This window comes from Melopsittacus undulatus, chromosome 2 (genome assembly GCF_012275295.1).
Source record: "Melopsittacus undulatus isolate bMelUnd1 chromosome 2, bMelUnd1.mat.Z, whole genome shotgun sequence".
Lineage (NCBI taxonomy): Eukaryota > Metazoa > Chordata > Aves > Psittaciformes > Psittaculidae > Melopsittacus > Melopsittacus undulatus.
In genome coordinates this window covers 75,192,360-75,215,638 of record NC_047528.1, presented here as the reverse complement: position 1 = coordinate 75,215,638, position 23,279 = coordinate 75,192,360, and the positions used below count along the sequence as shown (strand labels likewise).

General features: G+C 39.2%; 1 protein-coding gene across 6 annotated transcripts; it reads right to left on the bottom strand.

Annotated features, from left to right (window-relative positions):
* Positions 1-6,557: 6,557 nt before the first annotated feature.
* TCEANC (transcription elongation factor A N-terminal and central domain containing) lies at positions 6,558-20,114 on the bottom strand. 6 transcript variants are annotated; one of them, XM_031051189.2, is made up of 3 exons: positions 19,943-20,114; positions 11,081-11,205; positions 6,558-8,503 (listed from the first exon to the last, which is right to left on the bottom strand). In XM_031051189.2, the coding sequence occupies exons 2-3, from the start codon at positions 11,151-11,153 to the stop codon at positions 7,416-7,418; spliced, it is 1,161 nt and encodes a 386-aa protein (XP_030907049.2). In that variant the 5' UTR covers positions 11,154-11,205; positions 19,943-20,114; the 3' UTR covers positions 6,558-7,415. The 6 variants fall into 6 exon arrangements, with proteins under 6 accessions (XP_030907049.2, XP_033916088.1, XP_005151498.2 ...); XM_034060197.1 differs by lacking the exon at positions 19,943-20,114 and adding an exon at positions 19,615-19,932; XM_005151441.4 differs by lacking the exon at positions 11,081-11,205.
* Between the last annotated feature and the right edge of the window lie 3,165 nt (positions 20,115-23,279).

Genomic DNA, 23,279 nt, shown 5'->3' with positions numbered 1-23,279 from the left:
GGTATGTCTGATGAAACTATTCCCATTCTTATTTAATAAAGCTGGACTTCGAAATTTTTGAGTACTTTTTTCCCTGGGATCTGCTTTCATACAATGCTAAAGTAAAATACAAGTAAGTGCTGGAGGAGCAGAAAAATGGTCTTTCAGTTACTGCATTATTTTGTGATTTAAAATGATTAAAGGAAAAAAAAAAAAACAACAAAAACCCCATACCCTCTTCCCCCCCCCCCCCCCCCAAAAAAAAAAAAAAAAAGTCAACCTGCATTTAGAAGTGGAGGAGATAATTACTGGTTTGCACTTGATATCTTGTGGGATGAATCTACCATCTTTCTTGAGACAACTCTGGTTCTCAGACATTTGGATACACTTAAGGGAGATACTTCATAGAATCATAGAATACTTAGGGTTGGAAGGCATCTTTATGGGTCATGTAGTCAAATACCCCTGCAATGAGCAGAGACACCTTCAACTAGACCAGGTTGCTCAGAGCTCTGTCCAGCCTGACCTTGAATGTTTCCAGGGATGGGGCAGACACCTATCACAAATGGCCCTGCTGAAAAGTTTGTCCCTATCTTTCTGATAAGACTCCTTTAGGTACTGGAAAGCTGCTCTAATGTCTCCCTGGAGCTTTCTCTTCTTCAGGCTAAACAACTCCATCTCTCAGCCTGTCTCCATAGGAAAGGTGCTCCAACCCTCTGATCACCTTCATGGCCTTCCTCTGGACTTGCTCCAACACTTCCATACCCTTTTTATGTTGAGGACACTGGAACTGTACACAATACTCCAAATGGGGTTTCACAAAACCAAAGTAGAGGGAGGGACAGGATCACCACTTTCGACCTGCTAGTCACACTCATTTTGATGCAGCCCAGGATACGGTTGGCTTTCTGGACTGCAAGTATACACTGCCACCTCATGTCCAGCTTTTCATCCACCAGTACCCCCAAATCTTTCTCTGCAGGGCTGCTCTGAATTACTTCATCTACCAGCCTGCACTGATACTGGGGGTTGCCCCAATGCAGATGCAGGACCTTCCACTTGGCCTTGTTGAACAACATGAAGTTCACATGGGCCCACTTGTCCAGGCCTCTCATATTCTTAAAAATCTAGTTAAAAACAAAATTCTTAAGTTTTAGATAGAAGATGTATTTTTATTTCTTTTATATGGGATCATACAAGAAAATAGAAAAGGGCCATAATGTAACCATGGCCTATTATGCTTATGATATTGTAGGCATAACTGAGAATTAATAGATTTAGTTCTACAATTAAAACACATGCATACATGCCTGAGGATCAAGAACTAAAGGTCCTTTTCCCTTGTGTCCATCCTGTTAGTAGTACTCGTGTGTAACAAAGCCAATAGTTGCTGCAGAACAATCAAAAACTCTAGAACAAATAATGCCAGTGATGGAGCTGGTCACATGAAGTAAACCTGCCTGTTCTTAGGTACAGACAGATGATTTGAAACATGTGCACCAAAATCACTCCCATTTTAAATTCCTCAGCCAGTGTAGGGTCCTAACAGTGGGCCCACCACCCCTTACTGCTCCCTCATGTGCATGTTCATCTGAAAGTATACTCTGCACCTTAAAGATTTTATTCACAGAGCTGTATTCAGGAAGAGGTCTTTATGTCACATGCTAGTAAACAGCACAAATAGTATCCCAATAACAAATAAAGGGCAATTTTGTGTGTGTGTGTATGAGAAAGCTCTGTATCAGCAAAGCTCTCATATTATAGAGCTTGTCAATAATGCTTTTTGCCATCTGTAGTTGGCAAGGAGACTTTGTTCCATCCTGGCAAGTGATGACATGGCCTCAGTAAAACCTGACTTTGTCACCTCCTGGCTGAATTACAGCAGTACTAAACAGGGGAATATGAAGTCACTTGCCTTTATGCCTCTGTTAAAACCAGAATGCAGCAAGCCAGCCCCTAAGCAATCCAAGAAATTATCAAAGTGCTCTTGTTTCTTTCCTTATCTTCCAGGCACTCAGTGAACTGGGCCATTACATCCTGATGATTCCCTGAAGGACTGTAATTCAACATACTTGCTCTTTAACCACAGCCTGTTACCAGGTAACTTTTCTTTCTGTCAGAAAAAGCTGTTCTTTTTTTGTTTAAAGAGCTGCATTTTTTGGCTTTAGTAACAGATGTACATAGCACAGCAGACTAAAAAGAACACACTTTAAATAAAAAATAAACAGCACAAATTTTCTTTGGGTTTGGAAAGGAAAAAAGAGTTATAAACAACAAATGGCAGCCGAGTACCTCCCTGAAAAGTGCTATAGTGAGATGGTTAAGAGGGAGAATCAAAAAGCACTCAATAGAACAGAATTAAATTGATCTGGCCGTGGATCCCCAGGAACCATGAGTTTTGTCACTGATGTTAAAGGAGCAAGACTGATTCTAATTAGCAGAGCTCTTCTTAATAATATATTTGTTTTTACATTGAAAGGTGTGTGAAATTAGTTGTTAATTAGCGCTCATATTTTCAAGACATGTATTGCAAGTCCTGCAGCCCCAAGCTGCTTGAGCTTTGAGTGCAATCTACATTTAAGAACATGTTGCTACTATTAAATCATAGGATTCAAGAAGTAGCTGAATTTGCAGCCTCTCTGGAAAACCTAGTGAAAACACATACGGACTTCAGACTTAGCTGGCTAATTTTTGGTTACTTTTATTCAGCCTGATTTGTTCCATGTCTGGATCACCTCTAATATCGTGCTTCTTTGTGGAGTAGCAATATGGATATACTAAACATCATACTAAAATTGTCTCTGCTTAAAAAAGTTAAGAGATCTTTTTCACATCTGGACAAACTGGAAAAAAAAAAAAGAAAAAGACAATTTTAACAACATATAAGAATATCACTTTTCAAAGCTTTCCTTTTTATTCTTGTTTCTAGACTCCACTACTCCCTGCACTACCACAATCTAGACCCTCCTGCTGGCATGTACGCTGTGTAGGTCCAAGTTGACTCTTTAGAGCCTTTTTGAGCCAAAGCACACAATCTTATCCAGTCAAACATTTTAAGCCTGCGCAGTTACACAGTCTGGGTAGGGACAATATAACCTATTAACAAACTGCAGCCTGGGGCAGTGCTTTGCTTAGTGAAATTATGACCACACCTCTTTAAATAAGAGCAATGATTTACTTGTATGACCATCTCATACTTGCCACTTCACGTCTGTCGAATATTCTGATATATAGTGTCACACTATGCTACACATGACACCTGTTTTCTATTAAAACTTTAAAGTAACAAACATTGGATACAAACACAGAAAAATGGCCAAAGTAGCAACGAACTATCTTAGGTGAAAATAACCCAAGAAGGGAATACAATGATTCATGATATTGTATACAGTTTCACTGTTATATGTAGAGTTGCCAGCAGCATGTTTACCAGTATGACCTAGGCATAAAGTGAAACCAAACCTGGATGAGCTTTTTCACCAGTCCTGAAACAAAGCTCTATTTCCTAAAGAGTTGTGTCCTCAGCACACTTAAAACAGGTCCTGTTCAGCTTCCCTGCCCCCCAACATTTTCTGCTGTTTTCTGCCAGTATTCCCAGATCTCCTCCTTGTGCCAAACTACTATCCCGGCAAGCAGGAGTGCATTTTGTGTCTGGCTTTCAGGTAATAACAATCTAGCAACTATGCATATCTTTAACCAGCAGCCAGCAGCTTAGGTGAGGTAACTCCTGAATAAAAGGGCTCCATCTCTGTAAATAGGAACAGAAATTCTGGATTTCACAAGATTTACAAATATATTCTCATCCTTTAATGTATAGATTTAACTGGATTAGTTGCAAAGCCAGCTCTCAGGTTCAATCGTTATTGGGAAAGAAGGCAATGGAGGAATGCCTGCTCACAATGTATTACCATGTAAAATTACTTTAAAATGCTGAGGGCTTGCCCTAAGACTTCTGACTGCTCTTCGTTTGAAATGGACAGAAGAAAGTTCAGGGACAGTTGTGAAAGTGGCATGATTACAATTCATTATTTGTCAATATGTATTTACTGGCAGTTGTTTCTATATCATATAAAGTGCTACTGCAGTTGTTAGTAACTACATTTTATTACTTCTGTATCTTAGAAGAAGAGCCAAATGACTCTTGTGCTGCTGCAGGCAGGGCTCACTTAGGTCACAGTAAGGCAGGCTTGCTCAGTGATTTGAAGAACTTTTAAGATATCAGCTGTTCACATTTTCCCAGCTGTTCAATAAATGTGGATCTGTAGAAAACCCCAGACCTGTTGGGGCATATGGCTTAGCACTATACATTTATTGATGGACAGTTCAAAAGAGGTTACACCAGTACCCCAGAGGAGAAGTACTTAGGAGTACTGGTAGACGAAAGATTGGATGTAACCCAGCAGTGTGCACTAGCAGCCCAGAATGCCAATTGTATTTTGGGCTGCATCAAAGGTGTGTGGCCAGCAGACTGAGGGAGGTGATTTTCCCTCTCTGCTCTGCACTGGTGAGACCCCATCTGGAGTACTGTGTTCAGCTCTGGGGTCCTCAGGTCCAGAGAAGAGTCACAAAAATGATCAGAGGGCTGGGGCACCTGTTCTATGAAGAAAGGTGGAGAGAGTTGGGGTTGTTCAACCTGGAGAAAATGCCAGGCAGACCTTATTGCAGCATTTCCGTTCTTAAAAGGGATGTATAAGAAAGATGGGGAGAGACATTTTTTGCAGGGCCTGTTGCAATAGCATGAGGGGTAATGGTTTTCAACTAAAAGAGGCCAGATTCAGGCTGGAAGCAAGGAAGAAATTTTTTACAAGTAGTGTGGTAAAATACTGGCACAGGTTGCTCAGACGAGTGTAGATGCATCCTCCCCGGAGACATTCAAAGCCAGATTGGATGCAGCTCTGGGCAACCTGATGAAGTGGAAGAGGGGTTTGGACTAGATAACCTTTGAAGGTCCCTTACAAACTATTCTATGGTTACAACATTACATCACAAATGTAGTCAATATAACGGTTACAAATTTTACCCTTAAAATATAATTTTCTGTTAAAACCACTGTCCATGACTTGTAACATTTCACTTTGCCAAGATAAAACTTGGATGAGCTGTACATTATTGGAATGGCTTCAAAACCATCTGCAGGCAGAAATTATTTAGAACTGTCTGTTGTTCACAGCTAAAATAAAACTCTCCTGCTATACAGTGTTCTGACACTGCACAGAACTGGCAAATAGCTCCCCTCAATAGGACCACAACCTCCAAAACAACAGCACACAATTTTGTGCTTACTGTGAACTAGTAACACAGATGTGTTTGCTTTCCTAGAGTTTTACTGAAAATAGTACTTGCCACTGAAGTACTTCCACTTAAACAAGCAGGAAGAAAGGCTGGTTATTAAACTGACTGGTTAATCAACTGAACACTGGAGGTCTGGCATAATGCTTAAATATTTGTTTTACATCAGTGGAATTCCATTAAAACACACCTTTTCACATGATAAATCACAGTAAGTCATACTGCTGAAAGTTAACACTTCACAGAATGGAAAAGATTTTTTTCTTAGTTTTTTCCAGTAGAGCAGTTGTAAGCACCTCTTTGTAAAATCAGGTTACACACCATTTTCACCATATACACATAAAGGCCCGTCTTCTCTTTTATTTTCACTCCTGGCTGGCTTTTAGGTCACCACTAGCTTTATTTTCTCATTCCATGCCACAACTCCTTTCTCTGACAGGTCATGTGGCTGGAGAGCTCCAGGGCAGTGCCTCAGCCCTGAAAAGCTGACCAGCCTCAGCTGTGTGACAGCCAGATAGGTGGAGGAACTGCCCTTAATTCCTTCAGCAGACACTCACCAAGTGTCTCTGCTCAGCTGATGCATTTTAGCCTTGAACTGCAAAAAGCCTGATCCATTTGTAAAAGATACCTCCATTAATGCTAAGTATGCAGTTTTATTGTTTATATAAGACTGAAACTAAACACTTTCTCCTGTGCCTAAAGCATGACTTTGACAATTTACTGACCCATTTCACCATTGTGTGCATGCTCCAACAAGGAAATTCATTATGAAAGTTATGTGTACAGACAGTACCACTGATCTGCTGCAAGAAGCAGGCTGGCAGAGCAGATTTATTCTTGACTGCATTTTCTTAGGTCTGTGAGTTGACACACTGATGTACTCATAAAATCAGGACTCAATGCAAGACCCATTTCCTCCCATGTAAACATTACAGTAACTCAAAACCAGTGAAGAAATTAAAATACAGACATGAACACAGTCTTCTACAAACCAACAGACACCTGTGAAAGACACCTGGACTCGAGTGGTTCTCCCAGTTCAGAAAAGAAACATTTCCTTAACTGCTGATACATACTCCATTCTAAGTACTCAGCTGAATTTGAAGCCATTTTATATTTTCCAGAAAAAGAATGCTGAGGTGCTCTTTTTTTGGTTGCTTTTTTGTTTGTTTGTTTGCTTTGCTTTGATAAATAAATGCTCCTGGAATACAGCCAGTGGGAATCCTTTGCCTCTGGAACAAAAACACATAAACACTTCAGCTGTTAGAGCTCCTCATATTAATTTTTCTGGGTAATCTGCACTATATAAAAACATGAATTTGTTCAGTGCAGGACAGATGTACCAGCTCAAGAAAAAATTTCCATTCAGAAAGTGATTAGTTTAATGCCTTTATTAAATAAAGACAAATTTAATAACATACTTTTTAAAAAAAATAAATTATTGCCTGATTCTCCATTAATTTCTTGACAGTAACAGTACACATCACTTTACACTGCAAATTTGAACTGCAAACTGTCAAGATTGTCACAAGTCCCATTTTCCTCCCAACAGCTGTAGAAAGCTAAAGAATTTAATTTCTCCATTCATTAGCTAGCTCCTTCTCCCTCTTTTACACTGTTATTCATTCTGGTTTTTTTTCTCCTCTTAGACATTACCTCTTGAACTTAATAACCTAACACTTACTTGCAAAAAGTCATTTAATTACAGAGTGAATCTATGCTGAACATTCTGCAGTGCACACAAGTCTGTAAATTGCAGTTTTGGGAACAGTTTGTTGATTCTAAATGAAGCTTACATACTGTGAAAGAACTCCCACTGAAGACCATGAAAATCCCATGTACTCAGCATCTCTGGGAAAAACCCTGCAACATCTGGAATATTTTTAATGGATTTACCAGTGAATATTCCACTCTCGGACACACTATTACCATTTTTCCTCTTTATTTCTTTACATATTGACATTACTTAAAACCACATAGATTTATTCAAGTCATCTTCAAAAATAACTTAGCAATTTTTAAAACCTGGTTCTTTCCTTTTTACTTGCAGTATCTACATAGTACCAATAAAAAAAATTTAAATTACAGTTTCAACTGAAATCCTGTCTCATATCTGGTTCTAAACTGCTTATTAAAGAGGGATGGCATTATAAACAAATCCATCTGCTGTGATACCACTGTTCTCCACATTCATTACAAATAACGTAAGTCAACATTTGTTCATCTGGATTTGTGTTTCTCACCCAACCTGGAAGAAAGAGAGCTCCTCTGGTGATCATAGTGACTGTGCAATCAAACTTTTCACAACGCCTACACTTTATTTTGTTTGTCTGTGTGCCATTGATAGCTTGTGGAAGCTGATGTTCCTGAAGAGATGATTCAGTGTACCGAGCCCTCAGCTGTTTCAGTTCATCGCTGGCCATTTCCATCACTGTCATCTCAGCAAAAGCCTTTGGACTCAAAGTCCCTGAAAAAAGGTTATGTTTTAGGTGGCAATTTTTAGGGTTCTTCAGGTTAGCAATTTTGCTTCTGATGCAATTTTTATACTTTTTGTCACTTTTAGCATGAAGATCAAAAATACATTTTTCGATTTCTTTAGCTAGCTCTAGCCATTTATCAGTTTCTTCTTCGTCTTCGGCAGAACCAGCCAAAGATTTATAAAGAAGATCCGTACATTTACACCTCAGAGCTCTCACTGGATCCTGCTGCAGACTTGCCTGGTTTGGAAGAAGTTTAGAATCTTCATTATCAGTGTGATGTTTCTCAGAAGAAAGCTGATTCATGCTGCCTTCTGCCTCATTATGTACTACATTTTTAACAATTTGTGATGGGATCAACATTTTAGAACTAGTATCATCTAATGCCTCCTGCTGACTTGATTCTTTAGACAGTGATTGTTCTCTAGGAACCACGCTAAGATATGCAATTTCCTTTTTTACATATACAAAATCTGACTTTTTAACTTGGATCGATTCAACACAGTTATTCTTGTAAAGTGCTTTCCACCTTGACAGTAACTGCTTTGCTTTCTTTTTTAACACTGCTGAAGGGCAGCTCTTGAGTACTCTATATACAGCCTTGGCAACTCCTGTCCCCTGAAGATACTCTGTAGTCATATCAACATCTTCAAGTTCTTTAAGATGATATTCTACATCTTGGAAACTGTTCTCAGATAGTAGTTTTTCAATACAGTGGGCTCTGTGTACAATGTTTTTCTGGTCAGACATTTTGAAACCTGAAAGCAAAAAAAATGTTTATTGTATTTATTGCAGTTATGACATGAATTAATTTTCTGTATATTCTTATAAGTTTGTTTTTTTAATGATAATTTACACCATTTTAATTTTTTTTTCCAGCTTTTACCTTAAATGGTGTAGGGCTAGTGGAGCAAATGTAAAACGCAGAGAAGCCTGGGTCCTGGAAAAATGCAAGTGGCTATGGGTAGTCTAACTTGTACCAGAAAAATACTGCCAAAAAAGAAAACCTACGGGGACTTCTACTATAGTAGGGTTAACAACTTAAAAGTAGGGTATTAAACTAATATTTAAGGAAAAGAACATGGTCTCGCCAAAATAGTCTTGCATGCACACTACAACAGATGTTCTCAGGGAATCTCCTGCAAAGAAAAATCAACTACTGCAAAGTAGATTAATACACAACCACTCTGCTGTATGAGATTACAGGTAGTATTATTATCCCATGACCCATAAAACACTCAAAGCTAGAAAGTTTAAGAAACCTCACACACTCACATTGTTTTAGTTAGTATTAACTTCTACAGCAGACAGATGAGATACTGGGAATTGTGGTTTTTTGTTTTGTGCGGATTTTTGCCTGGGTTTTGATTGGTTGGTTGGGTTATTTTCATTTCAGACTTTTTCCTCAAGCCTTTGTTAACTTCAAAAGAATAAAATTAAACAGCTAATGTGGGCATGGTATCTGACTAAAAAACACTGACATAAATTACTTTTTCCAGCACCTTGTGGAGATGCCACAGTTTTCAGGCCTTTTGACAAACTTTTATACATCACCATAACTTAGTATCAGGCATTTCTTCAATTACTATGCAGTAAGTAGCTGAATGCAGTCTATTTGGAGCTGCAAAGTGAAAGTCTGGGGCTACTCTGCAGCAAGTTAAAGTGACCCTGATATAATTTCATGGACCTTCAACCCAAAATGCCACTCTAGTTCCTACATGACGCTCACCTTTCACTTGCTATGCAAGAAATCACTTATATATCTCTTCCAAAAGTTTCTCTTTATAGTTGCTAACAAAGAGGCAAGTCAGACTAATAAATTTTTAACTGAGGTGCCCTTCCAGCCTGGCATCATATTTCTATTTGATTATTGAGGAAGGGCAGCTCAAAACCAGCAATATCTACAAAATGGCTTCAAAACAGTGAAATCTACAAACTCCTAATTGTTATTTTTGGAAATTCTTAAAAAGTTAAAATACATATCCCTTTATCTCCTAAAAAGTACCTATTTTCTTACAGCCACAGAATTACTAAAGCAGGCTTCTATACATTCTGACATGTTAAATGAAAAGAAAAAGAGGATTTCAGAATCAGTCTCATGGCTTGAATATTTCCTTTCAATTCCTTTTTATCAAGCCCTTTCACCAAAAAATGCTCAGTACATTGCTGTTGTGAAATTTACACACAGAAAGTGCTAATACTGCTAACATTATTCTTCTTTCTGCTGGAAAAGAGAATTAAATGTTGAATGCAGATTTGAATGTGTTGGGTTGAGTGTTCCTCTTTTCTTAGGAGTTTGTCTTCTAAACTTGTGCACAAAACCAGGTTTTTGTCTGAAGTTATACACACCCTGATTCTACCCTAGCAAAAGTCATCTGCCTGATAGGCTGACACAAGGCTAGCTACAGATGTCTGTATTTAAAAGAACTCAAGCAGATTTCTTGCACCATCATTGTTTCCATGATGAAGCCTCCTACAAATGGGGAGAAAGAAGCGACAAGTGATAAGAGCTGGGTGATTCACATGCTCTGTTACTTTCTGTAACCACCAGCCCAGCTAACCTGTTTTATGCATGACAGAAATAAGTTCAAACTTTAGGTAGGGCCTCAGAGCTCCACAAAAGAAAAGGACAGAGACAAAGAGCATGAACCGTCATCTGTTTCTATAATCCTTAACCACAGAACAACCTGATCTCCAGTGAATTCACTTAATGTGAATTCGAACCCTCTGCATTCACTTAATGTGTATTTAAACAGCTCCTTCTCGTCTCAACATTTTGGAGTCTTGCAAAACCTCAGTAATAACTATTACAGGAACTGATTTACTGGTCAAGACATTTCAGAACCAGAAAAACAGGGTATATTTTTCAAATACTATAAAGTTAAACTCCATGCTTCGTTATACTGAAGAGCACATATAATTGTATCTAATCATCTGTTCTGCTGCAGGACCACACATAGGCTGTGAGAGTAGAAAGAGATGTTTTATTATGTTGTGCAGCCATCGCTACAGCAGGACAGTTCCCTGTCTCCAGAACACCAAGTAGCTGACATCAGAAAATGATGATCTACTGATTTACTGTTTTTCATGCAAACAGAGCAGAGCTGATGACACAGTTACATGCTCAACCAGTATGATTGTCCGATGCCTTGGAATCAAGAGCTCCTCCCAACATACTCCAAGTGTAATTGTCTTCAGTTCTTGTATGTGTGTATGTATGTATTGTATTATGTTACACATACCATAAAATATACTTACCCAAATGAAAATGACTTCATGAATTAATAATACTTAGTATACAGGACTATTGACACACAGAAATAAAAACTACTCACAAAGTGCACTGCTGCTATTAGTCCATGCATATGCTTTGATCCTGGACAAAGGTGAGGTATTTCGATATTTCATAGAGGGCTGTGCTTCAGAGAAAGTTTTCTCTCTTATAGTGCAGGGTGAAGATCTGTATGTAAGAAATGATGATTAAAGTCCATGGAGATCATCTGTTTTATGGTAGTCATCCTTGCTCATGGTTATCCACCTGATCCTAGGCAGCCCACCAAGGTGGCAAGGTGAAAATATGCCCATTTGTGTAATTCACACAAGAAAATTATATGGCTGCAAAGACTCCTTTGGCTCCACAGCTACAAGTAGGCATTGACAGCTGGGGTGACTAACACAAAACCTCTGAGGGGACCTAAAGTCCCCACACTGGCATCTGCAGTAAGAATGCAGCCATTCTGCCACACACTCAATGAGTTACCTTACACTTATTGGACACTTACAGCTACTCAGAAGGAGCTGATGTATGCTAATTCATCACCCACACTAAGATGCTTTTTACTTAATAGGCAAACCTAAGACAACCTGGTTTAGTTTTTTATTTGTTAACTCTGCCAGATACATAAAAGGCTGATTTAGAGTGGGTTAAATGCAGTATATATGTTCTACCTCAGGACTTTTTCCACATGTACGCTAAGGCAATAACCTATTACAAAATTTAAGATATTCTTAGTCATGTATTAACCATTTCAAGTTTATGCAACATTAAATTCAAGTACATAAATGTTATGCCATTTACAGTTACATACATAAACTGAAAACAGAATATGGGCACCAAAATATAAACAATGGTTTTAAAATAATTTTGGAATTTCAACCACCTAACAGACTATTCACATTTAAGTCAAAACAATCACTTCTAAGGGAATACTTTCCTCAACATGTACAACATGTAGCAAAGAGGTAGGACTGAGTGATGACTCCCTTCAAACTTACTAAGCAAATCTAGGTGAAAATAACAGAAAAAAGTAAGTTATCAAAATAATGACAAAATCAGAACCAAATCCTTAATTAATTATTTCAGTGGAGCAGGGTATCGTCTGGTAACTAGCAGAAGCATAAAAAACAGCCAGCAAAGAGACCACTAAATAAAAGTAATAAACATGTCTTTGTCAGTGACAATAGAAAGGTTTGTAGGGAGAAGAATTCTTGGAATAGTACTGGCTTTGCTATGTGTACCTAGTTTGCAAAGGATCCTTCAATATGAAAAGTGTGGTAGAAAAACAAAACTGTGCACTTGTTGCCCTATAAATCAAGCAAGGATTGGATTTATCACCAAGGTTGACACAGACCGTTATTTTACAGGATGAAAAATTTAAGAGAGACTCCTCAACTTCTAAATAACATATACAGTTATGAAATGGCTTACTTTACTACTGCTGCCTTCCTTCAAAAGATGAGGCAGAGCTCTTCTTTAATACTGGAAACCCTGCATAGCATTTCATACTAAGTCTGGATGTCATGCAGAAACTTCTCTAATCACACAACGCGATCTCTTCAGACAACTGTAGAAAACATGTTTTTCATATTCTTGTAGGGAGAAATGAGAAATTACTGATACAGTGGTAAAATTGGAGTGTATTTTCTAGCCAAAGTTCACTGGGAACTTAGGTATAGCAAGCTGTAGTTCTTTCCTGCTCAGACTCCAGTTCCTTGAACTCTAATGTTCCTGCTGTAAAACAGGGTTTTGGTGTTTGCGGTAGGATTGCAAAGCCTCCACGTATGTGTATGCTTTACTTTGTTGCTTTGTACAAAGAATAGTGGAAGTTTGCAATTCCCAAGACAGCTGCCAGATCTCTAAGTGCCCACTGACTAGGCATTTTTGAGTTTTATGCTGTGTCAGGTAAGCAGAATCACTGATTGAAATACAAACTACTTTTAAAAAGAATTGAGAGGTAGGCATTAAAAATACTCTGTCTACAAATATTTGTCATTCTCTCTAGTTCTCAGATAACAGAAGTAAAGCTTACAGGGTGAAATGACCTTCCTAAACTGGTTCAATAGGTCAGCTGCAGAACAAAGATAATATTTTAAACCGCAGCTCTACTTCTTTGACAACTCCACAATCCTAAGGAGCTGTTCATAATGTTCAAAATTTGAGGGAAGGGAAAAACAAAAAAGAAAAAAAAAAAGATAAAGAGGAATTTGGGAGAAGCCTTAAAACTTTTTGAGGAGAAAGCAAGTGTTTCACAGAAACCAAGTTGCAATTCCAAATGGAAAATTATTTTACCGCTTGAGGGAGCTGGTGCATAGCAAACCCATGAGCCTTGTGAAATGTGCATAATGAGAACATCCAGCCTATTAAGAAAAAAGACAAAATAATTTTCCTATGACCTTTAGGAGACTTCACATTTTTAGGTACCTATTTGCTTTGGGAAAAAAAAAAAAACATAAACCTGTAAGTCCAAAGGTGCTGGGATACAGACAGGAGGGAAAGTGTGCATCCCTTATCCAGTCATTGACCTGTATATTCCTCTTTCGTTTGAATTTGGAATCTGACCACTTTTATACCTGATTTGATAATATTTGGCAAATGCTGCTGAACAAGTATTTGCTAAATTAACTGAATCATACTCAGTCAGCACTATTCTGCTGCGTTCCTAGTTCCAAGAAGTAAGGAATCCAAGAAAGGAGGATTTGTTTATTCAAGTAAGTTACGAAGTTTTTTATTGTAGAGATGCAAGAATGAAAGTACAAATGATAGTATCACAGTTTTGTGCAGCACAAAATGAACATTCTCATCTCCCATGCAACTAAACAAGGCATTTCCACCCTGCTTAACTTTAGCAATGCATGAGAACATCTGTTTGAATTCCAAGTATCTATTGAAGGTTACAAGGTAGAAACTGACTTGTTTTACAATGAGACCCTGTAATGCTGTGGTGATGAAGCACTTTCCTGCTAAATCATTAGGTCTCTCACACTGACTGCATCATATAATGCGTCATTCCTGTATACAAGAATAAATGATGGTGATCAATAAAAATCTTGTAAGTCCGTTTACTCCTAAGGAAAAAAAGATCAGTCTATCTCAGCTTAAAGTATGGCCTTCCTGTAAATAATACCACATTGAATCAGAACTTTTTTAAACAGTAAAATGACTAAGCAGGAAAAAACCAACCAACCAAGCAACCAATGCTGCTAACTGCAAAGCCAGTCCCTGAGAAACACACTGTCCTCTCCAAAACCATTTAGGGTAAATGCCTTTTCTCTGCTATATGCCTATCTGGTTCAACGCCATAACCTATTTTTCCTTAGCACAGATAACTCCCACTAATAAATCAACACAAACTCAGAATGCATCCAAGTAAGTATGGATGAATGTCTTGGAAGGGCAGAGAAGGCTAAACACCACTCCTTCCTCATCCCAATCTCAAAAGTAGATGATTTTTTCTCTAAGGAATTCTATGTAATCAGTAGAAAATCCAGACCACAGCCAACATAAAGATCAGAAGAAGCCAAGTACTCTTAATGGTGCAATAAAACTTCTGCCAAAAATGCACACAGCAGAGTGTTGGACATACCGTATATTTCTTGATTTGGGCAACCTAAACTCCATATAAACAACAAAAACAATCAAATGCTATTTTAAACTCAGAGCCTAAGTAGAAACCAGAGAAGTCTCACAGCCAGCCTTCAGACTCAAAAACATTACTTACTACAGTGAAAGACACATCAAAGATGACACCAATAAATCATTTTCCAGGGCTTTTATTTCATCTTGGCAAAAATAAGAGCTCTTCCTCCCTCTCAGCAAGAACCCCTTCCACACTGACAAATTTCTGAACTGTAGAGAAATAGCTTTATTCATGTGGTTATTCTTCAGAAAGCAAAGTTTTTTATTTAGCTAATAAAGCTAAATACAATAATAAGATGATACATAATGAGATGATACAACAGTACTACTGTCAGATGTCCATGACCACTGATACCTCACTGACCAAGAGAGCCACCTCTTAGCCAAAGATCAAGAAGCAGCAAATTAAGTGAGCTCAGGATTACTGCAAACCCATTCCCCAAAAGTCTTTACTTCACTTGCACAACTCTATCACTGTAATACCAGAGACAAAGTGCACCTTTTATTCTTTTTAAAACAACAGAATAGAGCCACAGCAATCAAGAAAATGAAAATTAAGGAAGAATACTTCAGAAAACACTGTTTCAATAAATTCTCAAGGACAACATCTGGTGAAAAAGTTTGTGCATGATGGAAAGTAGTCTGATAGATAAATAGCTTTGCTCTCCATCTTTTACATTGACTGCTTGAACTACAGCACTCTTATCTGGAGCTACACTGCATCTACCTTGTGTTTCTCTCACTGGAACCATTCTCCCACAGCTTTCTTCCCAAGAGGGGTTTGCAGGCGAGAGAAGGCAGAGTACATTGCATTCATGTGAAGATGTGCACAACAGCCTCTTTTACAAAGAAGAATTTTTAAGCCTGATCCAGAGTCTACCCCAGAGTAGGGTTCTCAGCACATTTTTTTAGTAAGATCAAACATCCATGGATTTAATGAGATTGGAACAGGTGCTGCCTTACCCAGACTGCTTAGCTACTGGCTTTGTTTGACCTTAGTATATAAGCTGGGGCTCAAGAAAAGACTCCAAATATTACAGCCACACCAGATGAATAACACTTTTGACTTGTCCCATGGCAAAATGTATCTGGGAAATTCTTTATGAACTGAACAGATATAGCTGTTTTGAGTTCTAGGAGGTCCAGATGATGTTACAGTGGGCACACACATCCCAGCAGAGATGTTACCTTGCTAACAGGTTCTTTTAATAGTTCAGAATTAAACTGATTCTTACTGGGAGGTATTTTATCTTTTCCTGTATCTTGTCTGCCTTACACCTGTGAATTTTTCCCACTCAGTTGCATGGTTATCCAAGTTAGATAAAAAACTTAAACCCTGAAAGTGTTACACGTAATGCATTATTCCACTTATTTGAAATCTCTACGTCTATTATGTGGTTGACCTTTTTAATAAAATACTTTGAAGTTGTCAAAAAAAATTGTACAAAATTTAGTTTTAACAAGTTACAGACTGCAAATATCAAGTAAAGGTATCACTAATGTCTTCCACAATAGAATAGCTATACAGATTCTAATACATCATGATTCAGTGGGGCAATAATAAAATATCAGAGAGATTTGTGATTAAATTTAATCTGAAATTATGTATAAATAACGTGCTTCCATTTGCTTGAAAACTTGAACCATTTCACACAAAGAAAGAGATGATTTCTCTAAGTATTGTTTTCTTTGATCAAGAACTTTTAAGTCTCTCATGCTCTGCCTCTGAGGAGGGGCACAAAAACCCAGGAAGAAGCAGAGACAGGACACCTGACTCAAACTAGCCAAAGGGGTATTCCATACCACAGCACATCATGCCCAGTGTATAAACTGGGGGAGTCACCTGGAAGGGCAGATAGCTGCTTGGGTTGGGCTGGGTATTGGTCAGTGGGTGGTGATCATTTTTCAGTATTAATTAATTTTATTCAAAATCACACTTTCAAGTTTGGGCACAAGGTCACAGTTTTTTCATGGGGTTCTCTGGTTTTTCAAATTTTTATGACAAAGCCTTACCAAAGCTAGCAGAGGAATACCTTTTCTCTCAGCCACTTTCCACTAGTCGCCAGTATGAGGTACTAGATGGAGCTTCCAGCAGGTCAAAAGTCAGACTTTTGATATATAGCGTATATCTTTGAAACATGAACTACCCTTTTGACCACAGGTGACAAATACACATCAGGAAAGAAGAGTGCTGAATGAAATTTAAGCAGATGATGCAGACATGAATTAATGCTACGCAGCTATGGAAGGGACACAGATTGTGACTTAAGTATCTGAATTTCACCATGTGAAATTATTTTTTTGCACTTTATGAAACTTTTCCTTAATTTTCTACCATTCATGTTTTTCCAACAGCAACAGAATTTAAACCAAAAAGAATTTATTAGTAGCATTGTTAAACTTGAAAGACAATATGAAGATTATATCACTATATTCTCACAGCAAGGGGATGCTATACACATTCTTCATCACTCAAGAAACACACCAGGCAATAGCAATATGATTTTAGCAGCTTTGTGTTATTAACTCTTTCACTCAATATATTTATGTCTCCTAAACTGTTTACAGATGGATGCAAATTATCATATTTACACTTCCAATCATTTAGGACAGCAAACCAACTGCATAATTTCAGCAAGTAGTGACATCTTCCAAAGGAAAGCTGGTTTCTTCAATATACATTAACTGCAATGGGTTACAGAATTAATGCTAACAGTTCCAGCTCGTGAAGCACTCGTGCGCTCTCTCTTGATACCACTGGAATTGTATCAGACATGTGGACTGCTCCCTCTACTCAACGTCTGTGCACAAGAAGCATTCATAATGCTGTCCTCCAAACACTGGGAAATCATAATTCAAAACTCTCAGTACACTGAGATTGGCTCATATGCTAAAATGCTCTTAGAAGCAAAAAACTGGGACCTGTTCTGCACTTCTTTTAAGGCTGTAAGCCTCTACGGTTCCCATCTTTCCATCACAGATAAAATTATAACAAGCTTACTTTTTAAAAAAGCAAGCTTACACAATCATATACAACGTGGCTTCAAGGACCAGTATTTGAAGGAATCAGAGTTTTGAGCACTCTATTGTAACTGTAGATTAACAATGCTTTTTTTGTTCACCTATAATGATATCTCACATGTTCCTGCTTGGTATTAGAGCTCTCCTCCACTATTTTCTAACTTCTTTTTTGAATTTCTTGTTCATTTACCTAGGTGGAATTAACTGGGTGGGTTCTTTTAAACCTACTGAAGGACCTTGCTCTGAGCTGCAGGTTTAAAATTGGCTTTTAAGTGACAGATCTCATCTAACATTCTTGCACATCCACTTATTATTCAGTCTTCAGAAATACTGTTTATATTCTCTTGCAGATGTACTGATTTGAAAACTGGACAGCCTCAGTATAAACAAAGCTTTCCTAAGGTGTATCTCAGTACCTGTCAGTAAGCTTCTGCATTGGCACAGAAGTCAAAAAAAACAGGCTGCCTTGCAGACAGGAGCATTTCCTTGACAAAAACAGCTTTAAAGATTATTCATATAGAGCTATCCAAAACTTCAATTCTATCACACTACAAGCCAAAGTATACATTCAGTCTGCAGTGCCTTTTTATGGTAAATTGTGCTGACAAATGAATATAAAGATGGAACATGTAAGTAATAGAAACATGTTTTATCAACTTTTATGAGCTTTTGATCATTTGTCAGAAGAGCACAGACTTTTTATGACTTTAATGTTCTGTTTCTAGTTAAGCCTCAGCTCAGTACTGTTTCTACTTTTCATTTCACTGTCAGGGACAAGCGCTAGATACTGCTTTAACATTCTTTTACAGGTTTTCCACTGAAAAATGGTAAATTTTTCCTCTAAAAACAAATCCTTTTTATGCAGAAGAGCACATATGCTCCTGATGCCTCTACAGAGAAAGTGTACAAAGGGTATTTGTAAGATATTATTAGATGTAAAATACAAATGAAATTGATTCATATATATCTAATCATAAAAAATACTACATTGAAAAGCATGAACTAATTGCTTTCTACATTTATGCCAGCATTTCACTTATCTCAAGATATAATGCTGCATGGAGACCTATATAATAAATATCTAAAAATTTATCATAGTACCTATACTGCAATTTTCAAGGTCAGCCTCTTCGGCAAGTGGGAATTACAACCACTTATGATACAAATCAGTAAGGAAAAGCAGCCCAGCCCTATGTATTTGTCTGAAAGCAGCTGACACTTGCCTGAGGTAGAAGCTAGCCAGCCACAGATGCCAGATTGTCTGGGAGAGACTTGGAGTTGGCCTCGTGATGCCAGCAGCTGACCAGTACCACTGTAACCTGCATAGTCACTCCTGTAAATTGGGTGGGCCAGTGCACACTGGTACTATGCTCCAAAATGTCCCTCAGTAATGCAATGAGTATGCCTAACTCCATGTTTTTACTCCAAGTCATAGAATGGTTACAGTTGTAAGGGACCTTAAAGATAATATAGCTCCAACCCCCTGCCACAGAGAGGGACATCTTCCACTAAGACCAGGTGGCTCAAAGCTGTGTCCAGCCTGATCTTGAACACTGCCAGGGATGGGACAGCCACAGCTTCTCTGGGCAACCTGTGCCAGTGACAAACCAGTCTCATAGTGAAGATTTTTTCCCTTATGTCTAATTTAAACCTACCCTCTTCCCATTTAAAGCCATTCCCCCTTGTCCTATCACTACGTGTCCTTGCAAAAAGTTCCTCTCCAGCTTTCCTGCAGGCTCCCTCTAGGTACCAAAAGGCTGCTATTAGGTCTCCCCGGAGCCTTCATTAGAACTTTCTCATGTCTGTGCCTCCTCCACATCCTTGGACACGTGTAGGTTAAGTCTGATGCACTGCAGTATTGCTTAGGGGTGAAATGTCGCCTCTCCTCACACTCCTAACACGCCCCATCAGAAGCAGCCAGCAGGTACCTACCCACCATCGACCCCCGCTCCTCAGGGAGTGTTTGCCCGATCCCCGAGCCGGGGCTAGCACCATGCTGACGGGCAAACCGGGCAAGGGGAGAAGCGGGCCGGTTTTTGTCCCACGTGAGCTGAGACTGCACTGGGGGGACCCCGCACCGCTCACTCCTGCCGCGCCTCAGGACTTCATCCCCTGGCCCAGGGCACGGAGGAGCGCCCTCCCGGTATCACGGAGGGGAGAGCCTTGCGCCTCACTCCCACTGCCGCTGGCGAAACACTCAGCACAGTCGCCACACAACCCACTGCCTCCCGTACCGCGGCAGCGGGGCCGGCCCCGTTACCTCTGCAGCGGGCCTCAACATGGCGCCTCCCTCCCGCTTCCTGCTCCGCGCCTGGGCGCGCCTCTGCCACGTCTCGCGAGGGGTTGAGCGGCTGCGCTCTGGGCCCCGCGGCTTCCCGTGAGCCCCGGCCGCAGCGCTGCGGTCTGTGGCGGGAGTGGGGCCCGAGGCAGGAAATCGCCTCGTACGTTGGGCAGATCCGCGTACTCCCGCAGGGTGCGGTGAGTCCCCGAGCAGAGAAGGCGCTTCTCGTTGTCTGACGGCCATCCCCATCCTCCCTCCTCCTGCAGTGTATTCGGTGTGAGCTCCTACGCTGCCCCCCGAGGCCACTGCAGGGCTGAAAGCACCTCCGAATGAGCCGCGATGTCCGTAGAGTCACAGCAGAAACAATCAGCTTTCCTAAGCAGCCTCCAGTGGGAAAGCACAGCTTCCACTGGGGCTACAGTCACGTTTTGGGTGTTGCTCCTTCTGACATGGCCATGAGGTTAAAGTGGCTCCATGAACGCTGTCTTGGGGTCCTTGTGCTAGGCACAGCCTTATCCTGGCGCACAGCATTGTGGTGGTAGGAACCCTGCTATGCTGATGGAACAGGAGCCGGACACAGGCCTTGCAAATAGGGCTTTGGGAGTGCTCGGCTTGGGGGAGATAGAAAAGCACTTAGTCTTTGCTTAGCCCTGAGATGAATGAAAAAGTAGAAGATATTTATGTGATATTAAAGTTTAATGTCAATGGTCCTTCAGCAAACACAGCTTGAGAAAGGCAACAAATACGATAGAAAGGCCAGGCTGGACAGGGCTTTGAGCAACCTGGTCTAGTGGAAGATGTCCCCGCTCATGGTAGGAGGGTTGGAATTACACGAACTTTAAGGTCCCTTCCAACTGTAACCATTCCACGATTCTAGGCAAGACAGCATGACACAGAAGCACAGGAAGTGGGGTAAATGAGTATCATATCTAAGGCTACTGAAGAACAGAAAAAACAGTAAAACTAATTTTCAGCATTTTACTGCATTACTTTTGGTATAATCAACTAGTCTTTTGGATAATTCTATGACAAACACAGCTATTAGTATACATAGGGTTAAAAAAATAAATATAAAAATTACTTCTTAGGGTAACAGCTTTGGATATAGTGAAGTGTGCTGGACATACCAGATGTGGCGATAAACACCTAAAAGTTGATGTATTTTAGCCAAAGCAAATGTATTTGTCCTTGCCTTTATTGCAGTGCTATCCTTTTTTGTAGGTTTGACATAGGCATGCAAAATGATTCTGTAAAAGATTAATACTTTTAGAACTTAAGCTCTACGGCAAACGTACAGGTACGTACAGGGTTTGTTCTCAATTACAGTAAAGGTCGGTGTGTTACTTTCTTTCGTTTTGGTTTTATTCACCAATGAGGCCTATGTTGCCCTCTGCTGACAGTAAACTGAATTTACCTACCTGCACTTGCCAAGTATGTTTCATTCAGCATGAATGTCACGTACAGCAGATACACCTCTTTTTCCCTATTTTCACGTGATGAACATCACCAGTGCTAGTCATAAAGAGGGGAAAAATAATCCTTGCATTATTGTTTACAGGGTGTAAAAAAATAACATAAGCAATTATTAAATACTTGTAATGAACCAGTGATCAGTGTTCATTATTGAGTGGTGTCAAACTTCTCCTTGACAGTGCTGCAGTGGCTGCATTATACACTGATAACTGAAGAACCCTAAATGATTGCTAATTCTGTGTAATGCTTAACTCACAATGTGTTTGTGACAAACTCAAAAATTCATTACTGACTGATCATGTTGTGTAGTTGTTAGCCCTGGCTAGCTGGAGGCCACAGTTGAGGTTAGCCTTTCTTTTTGCCTTTTATGGCTCACATGGCAACGAAGTGTGGGACAAAACCTATGCCAAAGAGTCCATGGTTTTATGAAACAAGAGATGAAGAATTTGAAGCAGATGACATGACTGTCCAGAACTGGCACTATAAAATACTAGCAGTCCAAGCCTTCCGGGTCCAAATGTTGTCATCCAGTGGCCTGTCTTACATGTTTTTTAAGCATTTTTGCAACATACATATGTCATTAGCTCAGCAGCAGTTATCACTGCAACACTCCAGAGTTTGCAGTTAGTCTCAGTCTGAGGCTCCCAGGATAAGGCTCTTGAATGCCTTTTCTCTATCTGTACAACTGTGAGTATGGTACATATAGGATTCATTATATCCTCAGTAGAAAGTGCCTTGCCTACTGCAGAGGAATAGGGCTTCCTTGGTAGGAAGACACAAAAGGCAGCATGACTTGCTTCTTGTGATTAGCCCTCCTTTGTGCAGGGATCAAAACTGAGGATGCCCCTCCTGTGAGGAGGTTCTTCCCACAAAGGACAGCTTCTGCATCTCCATTAAGTTGTTTTCCATCTAATGAATAAGAATGATCTAATGAATCTTTACTCCAGTTTCCCATTTGTAAGCCAGAGACAATGTTTTCTGAATTATCCCCAAAGTAAAACATAACAAAAATATAATAAAAATGATATACCCATTATATTAATGCATATATGCATATGTGTGTTATGATATATATGTGTATCTCTGTTTGCATGGGGTTTTGGGATAAAATCAGTGCTAGTCTCACAGTGACAACTGCTTTGAGACTTTAGTATTGGCTATGATAAGTACCTGCTTCTCTAAAAACAGGCTTCTATTCAACAAAGTAAGATATTCTGTCAGCTGATAGAGCATTAAATATCCACAGAACTAGTTGGGAAAATGTTGGTCAAACATTCATGAGGTTCTTGCACAGGATAGTATTAATTTCAAACAAGCTTCCCTAATTTTTTTTTTCTAAAACAATGTCTCTATATAAGGAAAACCAAAATAAAAATAAAATTATTTGGTATTATTTATTCTATAATATTATTTTTATATTTTTATTTTTTAAGTTATGCCGTATCACAATATCATAACAGGCAGCTATTTTATAATGTCATTTACTGCTATGTCATATAGTGCCAAAGTGCTACAACACATCCTGTTGGACATACTATAAAAATTTGATATTTCAGAGTTCAGATGAGCTTTGCATTTTCTGCATGTGATGTACATAAAAGATAACTTTAGCATAAGAAAGCATGTGAACAGTTCTGGCTTGCAATGAAGAGGAAACATCCTGCAAAATTGCCACAATTATTTTACTTATTAACTTACACCCATATCGACGAAAGAGATCACGGTCACTGAAAGCAGGACAACAATGTGATAATGTAGTTTCTTATAATGAAATAAAAGCTTTTTTTAAAATGAATTTTGAAGATTGTGTGTATTGGTAATACATTGCAGTGATACACTGAGG

Coding starts and splice junctions, on each gene's coding strand:
- TCEANC (XM_031051189.2), bottom strand. CDS start 11,153: ATGAAATATCGAAATACCTCACCTTTGTCCAGGATCAAAGCATATGCA. Junction 8,504..11,080: donor TAATAGCAGCAGTGCACTTT/GTGAGTAGTTTT, acceptor TTTTGCTTTCAG/GTTTCAAAATGTCTGACCAG.